Source organism: Neolamprologus brichardi, chromosome 17, assembly GCF_056152115.1.
Source record: "Neolamprologus brichardi isolate AB-2024 chromosome 17, ASM5615211v1, whole genome shotgun sequence".
Classification (NCBI taxonomy): Eukaryota; Metazoa; Chordata; class Actinopteri; order Cichliformes; family Cichlidae; genus Neolamprologus; species Neolamprologus brichardi.
Genome location: NC_142120.1, coordinates 19,854,873 through 19,866,906, shown reverse-complemented (window position 1 = coordinate 19,866,906; position 12,034 = coordinate 19,854,873). Strand labels below are relative to the sequence as shown.

The window sequence follows — 12,034 nt, the reverse complement described above, 5'->3', positions numbered from 1 at the left end:
AAGCTTTGTCTCAGCTCATGACAAATAAAATTTACCACAATAAAAGCACAAAGTCGTCTCTCTGAATGAGGTCAGTCGTGTGTTTGAGGCATGCAAGGGTGCGCCTGTTTGTTGAGGTCTAATTACAAGGCAGCGAGAGTGGGTATTTCCTCTTTTCCCGCCCACGCCCTCCTCTAAACATTACATATGTGGAGTGCTGGAAACCATGGCCGGATTAACCGGTTAAAGGGCCATGGGGTAATCCACCAACCTATACCTCTGGGGGTCAGGTGAGTTGGAGTTTGGAGGCCAGGTAACACCTTTGGTGCTTTCTTTGAGTATAATAGGAGACCACAGCCAGCTATTCCAGGATACACTCTGAACAGGTCACCACTCTGTAACTGATACGAGTCAAACATGTGGTGACATACGGTGGTCCACATTTTTCCACTTAGCTGTCAGTGATTTGTATTTGTCTCAGGTTTATTTTCATGTGTGTGTGCAATAAAACTAGAAAACAGATGGATCATAGAAAGCCTCATTTTGATTATCACAACTGAGATTCAGTCTGATTCTGTTTCCAGAGTGGAGATGGAAATGTGATGTTTGGAGGCAGACAGGAATCAGTATGACTATTTGGCTGACCCAGGGCCAACAGAAAACCTGGTGATGGCATTTCCAGTGAGCAGACTGTTTTCTTTCTCACAGTTTTCACATTAAATTAAACAACTGTGTCTTTAAATTTGTCAGATTTCTTCTGCAAGCAGGGGGAATCAAGAGGGGAGTATTCATCTTAAAGGCTTAGTTACTTTTTTCAGTTACACAAGTGTCCATTTTTTAAAAAGTCTGATCATCTGTTTCTTCGGTGCTTCCAGCGGTCCGGTGTTTGCAGAGGGAACAAACACCGGTTGTTTAGGGTTGTTTTCCTATGTGATGCAGTGCCGAGGTCAGATCCGTGGCGGGCATAAATGTCGCGTTTGTTAATGTTCATTCAGCTCAACCTGACTGGAGAACGTGCACAATAAATCTGTTAAAGTTAAATATGAACACAGCGCCCACAGAGATGAGCGAGCATGCTCATTAAGAGAAACAATGGCAATAAAGGCAGAACATCAGTCATCCTGGGCGCTGCCACTGATGCTGCAGATTCTCTCTCTCTCTCTCTCTCTCTCTCTCTCTCTCTCTCTCTCTCTCTCTCTCTCTCTCTCTCTCTCTCTCTCTCTCTCTCACACACACACCTCAGGAATGAAAGCCTCTGTGTCAAAGGCTTATGTAAGAGTCCGCAGTCCAGACAGCTTCTTTAGTGTTGCTGCTGTTTAAAACACAAGCAGCCCAGTGTGAAACGTGGAAAATGGGTCAGAAAGTCCTTCCACAATAAAACATGAACAGGGAGGGGCTGCTGCATTGCACTATAAAAAGGAGCAATCCAAAGTTTTTAGATGTAATACATCACCAGCTCTCTGATTGGCTGACCCTCACAATAGAAAGTTTTAAAACTACAGAGAGGTGGGGCCTGTGTGTCTGAGATGACCACATTAGGGATATCCATCTCTGTGACATCATAAAAACTTCCAAAACAGCAGGAAATCTACAGAAGAGAGAAAAAAAGATTCACAGTGCTACAATGGTCAATCCAGAGCTGAACCTGATTAAATGCTGTGGTGTGACCTTCAGAGATGTGGATAAACAAATGTTGCAAACCTCAATGACCTGAAGCAATGCTATAAAGAAGAAAGGGCAAATATTCCTCCACAGCCATGTGAGAGGCTGATAAAGTCATACATACAGTCACACATTTACTTCAATTGCTGCTAAAGAAGGCTCTGAATCATGGACGCTGCACAGTCCTGCAAATTAACATCTAAGGAAAGAAAACGAGGAGTTAAGCTCATGTTAACAACTTAAAAGCTGGAAAATTTTCAAGATTTCCTGCTCTAGTAGACATGCTGTACCAATATGGCTTCCATGTTGGCTACAAGTGCAAATGAGGCACCTTTGAGTCTTGTTCTATGGTTTCAAAGAGGCTGTGCAGCTTTGATGGGTAAAATTATAAAAAAAAAAAAAAAAGTACAACCCTCAAATCTCTCAGCTGACACTACCCAGTCATTCCCCAGTTAATCAGGACAAAACAGACAAAACATGCAGACAGATGTAAGATTGTTCAGTTTAATGGGTGCAAATATTCGAGCAGATGGACTATGTACAGTTTATAATGTGGATATTTCAACAATAAGAAAGAACACCAGGCTGTTCAGTTATAGCAGCAACTTTCACACGGCCGCTCAGCTTCCCTTTAACCACACAAGAGGCACTTTTTATCCCTAATCTGTGCAGACGTGACTACTTCACAGGAACATTTCCTCATAAAGTAGCTCCATACTGCAGGTATGCACCATTAGATACTTCAACATGACTGTAGCTGAACTACAGAGAACCGGAGTCTGTAAACATAAGTTTATAAAATATATACTTCAAAAGTTACTGTAGGTAAACTACAGAGGCCGGAGTCTTGATAAACACATGCGCACGCACACACACAAGCGCGCACACACACACACACACACACACACACACACAGAGTTAAATAACACATTTTCAAATGTCAGAAACAACATATCGAGGATGTATTTCTAGACTGTGTGGTTTTAGTGCTCGTGTTTTGTCCAATGCTATGTGCACACCCATCCCTAAAGAGCAGTTTTTAAAGTATTCCCTCTGTGTAGTAAAAAAGTAAAAGTCCTGCCCTCAAACCCAGACCACCAGTCTGTGGTTTGGTGTGGGAGGTTTGTTCATTGGAGTAAAAATATCCCCCTGCTCGGCTCGGCTCCTCATCTTCAAGGAAACAGCGTCTTTTCTTTGTTAGTCCCATACATAAGATCCCTTTTTGCTCTTTAGTGTTGATTATATTAGAAGTTTTTTTTAAAAAAGAAAAAGTGCTTTTAACTGGAAAAACAAATACACACTAACATACCACTGACTAGAAAAAATGTCCAAAGTCAGTAAAGAAAACCAGTGAAAACAAGAAAAAAGGCTCCCGTGTAACAGAGGTGATAAAGACTTCACAGTCTGAGAATCCAAGATTTAAACAGAAAAAAAAATCCCAGTGAAAATCTATCCAACCTTAAATCCAAAGAGGCTTGAGAGCCTCCAGATTAAACTAATGCTTTTGGTAAAAAGGCTAAAAAACTCATTCACAATCGGACTCGTGTCACAAACAAAGCTGAGACAGGAAGCTAAATAAATGTTTTTTTCCAAACTTTTTGGAGAGATTTAAAGCAGTTTAGCTCAGCTGCCCTGTCTATCTGTAAATCTGTAAAAGTCTGTCTTTATCCCTCCACTCAATAGAGGGAGCTATAACGAAACAACCTCCACCAGCAGGTAAAAACTGAGGATAAATCCAGAAAACAAACAAGAGTTCATCAAGACTTTTTCAGCAACCCCAGTTTCCTCAGTGCCTCTCTGCGTGATTCGTTCATCTCCCCTCGACCAGAAAACTGCACCGTGATGCCTTGGGGACGGAACATCGAGTTGGATCTTCGCCTGTTGTCTGTGGACAAGGACGTCGCAGGTTTCTGGGGAACAATGTGCCGAGGAGGTCTCGGGGCCGGTGTTGGGGCTGGAGGTTTGGAACCCCTTGCTTGGTTTTCTGAAGTGCGATATAAGCCGGTGGCCGGGTTGAAGTTTCGGCTCTTTCCTCCGTAGCTGTTGTGCTCGGGCTGCAGCAGCTCTGATTTGTAGGGCAAGGTTTGACCCCTGTCCATGTGTGAGCTAAGGATGTCGGGAAGCTCAGTCCTGGAGCCAGATAGGGAACTAGGGGTCATGACTTTGCTCTTTCCCCCGTAGGTGTTGGGATCACTGGGGTTGGAGAGTGCAGAAGCGTGGGTTCTGGGTTCATGGCTTGTTGTTGAGGGTGCAGGTTCACTCTTGGAGCCAACAGAAGGGTGGACCACGATGGATTTTCCTCCGTAGCTGTTAAGTGCCAACAAGGTCACCTCAGATGGCTGCTGGGGGATGGACACTTTGTTTTCCACAGGAGGTGGATAGGAGCTGCTCTGTGCAGCAGCTGGAGGCAACAGGCTTGGTTGGGGGTTTCTGTCGTCATTGCTCCTAGAGGAAGATGTCCTCTGAACCTCGGGTTTCCTGTCAGCATGAATCAGGCTCTGAGGTGGGGTAGTGACATGGGCTTCGGGCGATTTGGGCCCAGTTTCAGTTGTTGTTGGATGATGAGCCTCCAGTGGTGTGGGACTGCTGCCGCCACCTGTAAGAGGAACCAGTGGGGTAATGTTAGGGGTGATTTGGAGAGGCATACCCCCAGACATAGCTCGATTTCTGGTTAGCCCTAGCTTAGACAGGGCCTCCATTCTAGATTTGTCTGGTGTGGGGTCACTGAAGGAAATGCTGCGAGTAGGAACATTTCGAGGCTTCTTCCCTACAATGTGTAGAGAATCGTCCTGCAGCAGAGGTTGATTCGTACCTAGGTTTGCCAGCATATGCGCCTGTCTCTCCTGGATGCTCACATTAGGTGGTGGCTGGTTTTGACGGTCCTTGTTGCCAACGATCATGTTGATGTTGTCAGGGTAGTGCGTAGGCTTGGCAGATGTAGGAGGACCCTGCTTCACTGGATGATCTGTGCTTGGCTTTTCATCCACGCTGAGGTGGTGGAGTGAAGGAAGGAAGTTAGCTGTTCCTCCGGACTGGTTCTCAGCTATCTTCTTGGCAATCAGCACAGGGGTGGGGACACTGCCTGCCGGGTGGTAGGAAGTGTCCGTCTTCCCGGACATGCCACTCGGGAGGGGAGGGTTGTACTCTGAAGGCAAGCTGTCCATCGGATTGTGCCTTGGCTTTGTCTCAAAGTGGCTTTCAGGGGGTGGCACCATAGTCTGAAAGCCTGGTAGAAACAAATTGAAGAAGTTTCAGTCACCATGATTTAGTAGTTTAGAGATGTAATTTAATAATCTGCTTCATCTACATAAACAATTTTAAATTGACTACCCCGAACACAAACGCCAACTGCTGTACGCTACCTCGATGGTTGGGACTGAAGATCGGCTCTTTAGAGTGCACCGAATCTGCTTCCTTGTGGACCAAGTCAATAATATCGTGATCTTTGGGGTTAGTAGTGTAGGGGTTGGTGCTCATAGCCACAGGTCTAGTGACCTCTTGAGTGGCGCTTTCAAAGGGTCTTGCTCGCACAAGCTTCCAGTCGTCCTCCTCTAAACTCGCCTCCAGCGAATCTATGGTTTTCTCAAAGAACTGGATGCAGTCCTGCTCCTCCTGACTCAGGTCTTGATCATCCTGTGAAGAGATATAAAACATTTCTGCTATGTCTTCTTTGTTCCTTAACATTTTTGCCTCAAAGTTTAAAGAGTCAGGTTACTGTGAATCATTGTAGCACACACAGAGAGAAGTTTCTCCACTATTTACAAAGGGAGAGGAAGATTCGAGGGTTGCCGCTTAAGAGGGAGGCACTCTGGGTTTCTGATTTAAACACTTTAAACACCATTTTTATTGTTCTTGTTTGTTTTAGTGTGCAAAAATATTTGTGTACTTCCTGTATGTGAAAGTACATACAAAGTACGAACAAAGATTTTGACATTTTGAAACATTTTGAAATAGAACAAGCGAGTATATGCTGAATCATCCTTTTTTATTCTTCATGATTCAGTGATAAATGTTACTGATTCCCCGTCACCTGACCTGTGCTTCTGTAAAAATGTATCTGCACCCCATGTGCTTGCAAGCGACTACACATAGATAAATGCAGGTAATGGTGTTGGCCACGTGCATGAGCTACGCCATAGCCTTTACATAGATTCACTGCAGATCTATTTATGAAGTGTTACTCTAATAATGACAATAATTTACTAACTGGATTTCAGGATTTATTTAATATTATCTCAAACTAGTGACTGAGCTAGTAAAGCTATCAGGATATCATTTTACTGAGGTCAAAGGGCAAGAGAGCTGAGAGTCATTTTCCCACTGACTGCTATAACACTGGAACATTTGTACTGCCAGAGAAGTCGCCCCCTGCTGACCAATGAAAAGAATACATTTGCTGATTTTTTTTCAGCAGTCATCTTGGCTTCATGGCAGAAATTGAGGAGGCGGGATTGCCAGACACCACCTGTCATTTTGTTAGTGCACTGTCTCCAAACCAAACATTACAGGTCGCACTACCATGTGTTAAACCTTCCTGTTCACTCTCGCTAATAATTCTGTCACACTTGTCTTCACCAATCCACTCGGCCTGCACTCTCTTCTTCACCTCTCCTGTGCACTGTCCGTTGCTGCGGATGGTTGACCCTCGGGTATTTAAATTTATCCACCTTGTTCTTTCTGCCTGCCGCTCATGCACACACACATATTCAGTATTGCTTTAATTCCTCTTCTCTGCAGAAAATACCTCCACTTTGTTTAGTTTGGCACTAGCACAGCAGCTCTTTTTCCATTTACGGTAAGTTTAAATCTAGGCATGTGTTCAGTTTTGAAGATATCAAAGTTGAATGTGTCTCTAAAAATACAATTTTTTAAAAAAAAAAAAGGGTCTTAAAACTGAGTTCTTTCCTGCAACCAGCAGGCTGACTTTTATATGTACTCCGCTCTAGTTTCCAAGAATCAGAAGAGTCAGAAAGGTGGATTATCCAAATATGCTCCCAGGTGTGCAACAATGGCAAAAAGGCTTGACTTGAGGGTTTCGCAGAATTTCTCAAACCTGCCTGTGACCTCACAGTCGCTACATCTCCCCATTTTCCTGTTTATGACTGAAACATACTGAAAAAAAGACTGATTGTTGTTCTTAATGCAAAACAAGACAAAAAAGGCCTGCTGTGGTGCTGCTTATGTCTCCTCATCACTGAGCTCCACATATATGGGTGCGAACGTTCCACGTATGACTCTCACACAGTAGGCATGTGTAGAGGGAACACAGACTTGTTTGTTCCTCCAGACTTCTTTTCCCACCCTGTTTCTGGCTCAGCTGGCCCTCCCTCTCCCTCTCCTTCTCCCTCCCTCTCTTCTGCTGGATGGCTCCCTCACCTCTTCCTCTTCACCTCCACATACTCAGAACCACCACAGCAGGGTATCCAGTGACAGCATTCAGTGGCCGCTGATTTTGGTGAGGCCTTTCTGTGGTCCTGAAACCACATGGCTTTAGGGGATCCCCTGACACAATGTGTAATGGACTTAAAAATAAATAGAGTTGGCCATGAAGAAGAAAAAAGCCTTGTTATGTGAACAAAGTGGTTCGTTATCATTTTAAATTACAGCTGGCCGGGGCAACTCTATGAAAGAGTCTAAACTCTATTTTCTTTCAAAGTTCTTCAATAAAACTGATTTTTGTGCGTGTCACCTGTGACTTTCGCTGGTTCAAATGTTCAGTGTTTCTACAAACTTGACTTCGCAAAGAAAACTCAAACACAAAAAAATCTGAATTGAGACATCTTAATTACTGAACTGGGATTCATGACCCAGGACTTACACGTGAGTACCACTGCTCTGAAAAGTGGAAAGCAGGACTTTTACACCATATTTGTTCTCTGTGAAGGTAATGACCTTCAGGCTGCAGTTGAAATGTCAGTATGGTGTTGCTGCTGAAATGAAAAGTGCCACGACCAGATTACCGAGACACCTGCAAAGACAAAGACACCTGCAGCAACACCCTCGTGAAACTAATCAGAGACAAAGACGCAGATCTGCCGGTTTCAGCTGCCGTGAAAGTCGTCCATTGTAGCAAAGCAGCTCAGGACCTAAAAAACTGCAGCTTAACCGGTTCGGCTGTGTCATGTGCTGATAATGAATCTCATCCCTGAGGCATGTGAAGGGATTATGTTGTTAGGCAGGTGTAGTTTCCTAGCTTCTGAGATGACTGGCTGCGTTGTGTAAACACGGTGTCGAGGCCTTATCCAGCGTGAAAATGCAAATTGAACAATCGGGTGTTCACCTGATACGCAGAGTCTGTTTGCTGTGGTTAATAGGACAAAAAGAACAGGACTGCTCTTTTCTCTGCCATGATGTGACCCGCTATTGACCACACAGGGGAATACTCGTGCAGGAGCCAATTAGCAGCTTTTTCTAAAGGCTGGTGGTCTTTTGTAGTTGAAAAATAGCTCCAAAATGACTGTTTTACCAACAGAAAGACTGATATTGCTGATTCCCTAAGAGAACATCAGACATCTACATCTGTCCCTGTGCAGAAATAACAGCCAAGATCAGAGTGACCTGCAATTTTATTTCAATTCAACTTGGCTGCAAAGCCATGCTCTTTTGTTCCTCTGTTAGTTGTTCAGGAGCAAAATACTAAAAAAAAAACCCCCAGACAGTAAGACCTCTTCTGGTCGAGCAGGTTACCCTTATGCTGAAGGCTGGCACAGGGGACTATTGCCCCATGGACACAACTGAACTACTCAATGGACCGATTCTTCTTTAAGATAAAAAAAACTGTTGTTTCATGTCACCAGGTTTTAGTGGATTTGACAGATTAAAAACTCTAAGGGGACTTTCCCCCCCCCCCCCCCCCCCCCCTCCCTGACTTCTCTTGTGGTAACAAAGTTATTACGATTGCTTTAATTAAAAAAAAACAAAAAAACAAAAACACAAATCTGTTTAGTTTCAGCCTGTTTCCTCTGTGGGTTTGCTCATAAGAATGTGTGCTAAATTACAGAGAAGCAACAAAAAACTCAGCTGTGAGTAAACCAGAGTGGTTTTTGAGTACTCACGCCTGGTCTGGAGCTCCCGTTGACCTTGTAGTAGAGGTGAGATTTTTCTTGCAGACGGAAGTCCATGTCTGGTTCTGCTCTGTAGAATCATCTAATCTGCATCTGAATGAGAGTCTGCAGACACAGAGGAGAGCATGTCAGCTCAGGCTTTAGACTGCACTGAAGGCTCAGTGTCAAGCTGTTTTTTCTGCCCCTGGCTCCATGTGATATCAGCAGTATGAGCTGCAGCCAATCAGAATGAAGTTGGCTTAAAGGGGAGGAGCTAAAACAGCTGCTCTAGAATGAAAGAGTATTGATAGTGCAGTTGGCTTGACATAGATACATCTCAAGGGTTGTGCTTTTTTTGGGGGGGGGGTACATGTTTGGATTTTTTTGTGAAATATTGGACATGTTTACATATTTTGGCCTCAAACCAAGAAAGGAGGTTTTAAAATTACTAGCAACTTCTTAGGTGCTACTGCTGCTGTATAATCAATAAAAATATCTTTCAGCCACCTGGTTTTGTTATTACATGCTTTATTTGCAAGATTTCTACATTAAGTTTGTAGTAGATTTACATTTGGCCCAATAAAAAAGCAATAAAATGTAAGATTTAAAGACTGCGAGACAAAACTATATTAAGATGAATAAATTATGCTTGCGTTTGTAAATTTAGTTGTAAAGCCTTCACTTTACAGGTTACAGATGTTTCAAATAGTTGGCAGCAGTTGCAGAAAGCAGCAGTTTTGTTGTTGCAAGGTCATAAAGAGCTGGATTAATCTTCAACAACGTTAAAAACCTGTCGGATAAATGTACAGTGTTTCCTTCAGGAACGTAACGGAGCACAAGGGTAAATTTAGTCCACAGCACCTGATGGACCAGTTAACCGAGAGCAGGAAGCTGCAGAACAGGATCACAGAGCCGAAACCAACGAGCTTCTCGGCCGACACATTCCTGCTTGATGCCGCGCTCATGACAAGAACAAAGAGAAATGCTGCTTGATGAGTTTGAAAAGACAGAAATGAGGAAGTGGCCGGAGGGCCAAGAAAAATCTAAGTATAGATGAGGCGGTCACAGTGAATGAATCTGGGTCTGAAACCAGCCCGGGTTCACGTGGGTCCTCAGTCACAGCTCAGCAGGGCAATAGGTTTAGTACAACAAGCACAACACTTTGTTACCTGTCACACAGCTAAACCGGATCTGGAGGTGTGGAGATCAATTATGAACCAATTTATCTCCAAGTTGTGTAAAGAAAACCCCCAAATCAACATAACTCAGATTGAAAGTGTTCAATCTTGAGGCACAGGCTCATTCTGAATATCATTGTTGGGTTAACTGCCAAAAACCTTAGATAAAAAATTAAAAACTGAACACTGCAATGGTACTTCTGTTTAAGTCTTGACTACTTGAATCCAGACTGTTCTCTTTCCACCACTGTTAAGCTATTATTGCTATTTTATAAAAGATATATAAAATTTTCTTCTTTTTTTTGATTAGATAAAATATGTATCCTTCTAATTCCTTCTAATCTAGAATAATTTCACGGTCACAGTTAGGGAGCAGCTGGGTTGCTCTGGCTCAGGACCTGTAGGTGTTAAATGCTGAATCGATGATGAAACAGAGGAGTGTTACTGCACAGTTATGAATGAAACCAAACCCAGGCAGTTATGCGCACTCATTCCTCTGTTATCAATATTAATATTTCTCCTGAGTCCATTATATTTAAGAATCTTTAGATTTTCTTTGGTTTATTTACATTTCTTCATGATTATTGATAAATTGATGTAAACAACTATTTTTAATGGGTTTTTTTTACACTGACATGCTGTAAATGATCTTTGCTTTCAACATTTGAAATACAGCACATTTTTAATTACTCATGAACTTAACTTCTCCTTTAAAGGATAATGAATAATACATACTTTTATGCACACATCCCTGCTCATGGAAATGATTATTAACAGTCAATCCTTTCAGTTTTCACGAGATCATCACAAACTGATAAATCAGGCTTTACATGTGTCTCTCATTCTCATAGGAAAGTCTGTCCATATATTCTGAAATGTTTTCAGTGTATTGCATTTTAACCTTAAACATCTATCAGACCATCACTGAAAAATAAATTTGCCTTAGAAAACGTTCTTTTCCATTTTACACCTGGACAAAAAACAAACAAACAAAAAAACCCAAAAACAAAACAAAATGCAGTGAAATGCAGGAAAGTGAAACTTACCCATAAAATCCTCGCACTAATCATCCTGAAGTTCAAACCAGAAACTGGACAGATGACTTTCCTCCTTCACAAAGAAGGCAGCAACATCAGCCTCTAATCTGGCTGGAAACGATAGTCCGAGCTCCGTGTGCGTAATGACACCATTCGGCTCGTTACGCATTACTTAAAAACACGGGGGAAACTCCACCCCCAGAAGGGTGTGTGTGTCGTTTATTCAGGTGTGTGTGACACAGTGGAAATATATTACACCCCCCCACACACACACCTCAGAGTATCATAGGGATGGGTTCAGAAGCAGTAGGACATGTGCGCTTTGTTTCGTTTCGTTTAGTTTTGACATGTAACTGAACGCATCACATTCCTGTCATTCTTTTGGGACAATAGAAGAACAATAGAAACAGTTTACATCAAATATAGATCAGCCAGCTCCCTGAATCTGCATCTTTATATATCTACATCATATCTCCATATTACACAGTTACAGAGTGACATATTAACTGACTCCTCCGGAGAATGTGTTGCCGTTTTACACTAAAGAATCCAAATTGTGTGTAAAATACTTAAATTTAGCTCCACAGTCATAAAACGTAATATGACGTCACCGACGGGACTCGCTGTGCTGCTCACTGAGTAACTGTAACTTGCAGATTACTCAGGTTTTGAGTACCCGGATTTTCCCCCCCAACTCTATATAGACTGGTTGATACCAACACAGAAAGGAGCACTAAGAAAATAAACGAAAAAAAAAAAAAAAAATCAACTCAAACACAAAATGCCAGAGCTTTAAAATCGTTCTAACACACTCAATTATACAAGTATATTAAAATGTTTAAAAAGGTGAGGCTTTTTAATTCTTATTGTCCATTATTGAGTAAATATTTTGCTTTATATACAAAAGTAAACGGAGAACTTGAATTTATGAACCACTGTTTCCTATCGGTTCCACAAAAAGAACAATTTAAATTTATATCACCTTCAAGTCTCTGATAGTAGTGGTTAGTTGGATAGAACCTATGAAGCATTTTAAAAGAAACGTTCTTTATTGGTCAGAAAGAGTTTTTGTGGTAAATGCCAGACTTTGTGCCACCAGTTATTTTCCACAAAGCTGGACCAATATGTTTGAGAA

The 12,034-nt window shown here is 42.3% G+C and overlaps 1 protein-coding gene across 2 annotated transcripts; it reads right to left on the bottom strand.

Annotated features, from left to right (window-relative positions):
* Positions 1 to 2,145: 2,145 nt before the first annotated feature.
* Positions 2,146 to 11,040, bottom strand: proser2 (proline and serine rich 2). 2 transcript variants are annotated; one of them, XM_006780960.3, is made up of 5 exons: positions 10,909 to 11,040; positions 8,697 to 8,810; positions 5,004 to 5,274; positions 4,454 to 4,867; positions 2,146 to 4,237 (listed from the first exon to the last, which is right to left on the bottom strand). In XM_006780960.3, exons 2-5 carry the CDS (start codon positions 8,760 to 8,762, stop codon positions 3,399 to 3,401), a joined length of 1,590 nt encoding a protein of 529 aa, XP_006781023.1. In that variant the 5' UTR covers positions 8,763 to 8,810; positions 10,909 to 11,040; the 3' UTR covers positions 2,146 to 3,398. The 2 variants fall into 2 exon arrangements, with proteins under 2 accessions (XP_006781023.1, XP_035764542.1); XM_035908649.2 differs by having other exon boundaries at positions 2,146 to 4,867.
* Between the last annotated feature and the right edge of the window lie 994 nt (positions 11,041 to 12,034).